This window comes from Penaeus monodon, chromosome 23, assembly GCF_015228065.2.
Source record: "Penaeus monodon isolate SGIC_2016 chromosome 23, NSTDA_Pmon_1, whole genome shotgun sequence".
Lineage (NCBI taxonomy): Eukaryota > Metazoa > Arthropoda > Malacostraca > Decapoda > Penaeidae > Penaeus > Penaeus monodon.
The window spans coordinates 4,209,237-4,209,982 of record NC_051408.1 but is presented as its reverse complement, the minus strand read 5'-3'; the positions used below and the strand labels follow the sequence as shown (position 1 = coordinate 4,209,982).

Sequence of the window (746 nt, the reverse complement as noted above, 5' to 3'; positions counted from 1 at the left end):
TCGTAACCAACACAAAACTTCACCATTTCCTCCCTACAACCACAAAACTACACCATAAAAAAACAAATTTATACTCATCTTAAAATGGATAACGAAATAAATTCCCCTAAACCAATATAAACTTGAAAAAAAAAACGATTAAGAAGCGAGAAGAGAACCATCACCTCAGTCTTAGAAATAAAAAAAAAATATAAAAAAAAATCTTTAAAAAAAAGCAATCTCCATAAAACAAATCTTAAAATTAACAACGAAATAAAAACTTCCTAAAACCACGCCAGACAAACGAATACCTTTGAAAAAAAAAAAAAAACCGAACCACCACCTCAGTCTTTAAAAAAAAAAAAATCAAACCCAAATAAAACCTTTTCCCCAAAAAACCTTCAAAGCAGAAAAAACCCCAGCAAACCCACCCCGAAATAACCCCCCCTGTGTGAAACCCCCCCAGCACCCGAAGCCATTGCAAAACCGACCTGAGAATCGCCAAAGGAACCATCGCCTCAGTCTCGCACAGGAAGCCCCACAGAACGCCATTTTCAAGTGCTGAGAATTTAATCCGTTTCCTCCTTCAATTAGCAACTATTGTAGAGTTCATGTACCCTGTTGGGCAGCGTGAGTATCTCGCGGAGGGTTCTGTCTCGTCGAGAAGGGCGGAATCGGGCCGGGAAATGAGGCGGGAGAAGGAGAACAGAGACGAACACTTTGACACCTAAAAGACGAGGCTGATGTTGACCTTGTTATTTTTTTTT

At 39.4% G+C, this 746-nt stretch overlaps 1 protein-coding gene across 1 annotated transcript in view; it reads left to right on the top strand.

The window, feature by feature from the left end:
- Positions 1–485: 485 nt before the first annotated feature.
- LOC119587732 (protein argonaute-2-like) overlaps positions 486–746 on the top strand; it is a gene marked incomplete in the record, with an annotated part of 19,396 nt that continues 19,135 nt past the window's right edge. The window contains 1 exon segment of the mRNA XM_037936419.1: positions 486–609. Coding sequence (XP_037792347.1) covers positions 591–609 — 19 coding nt within the window.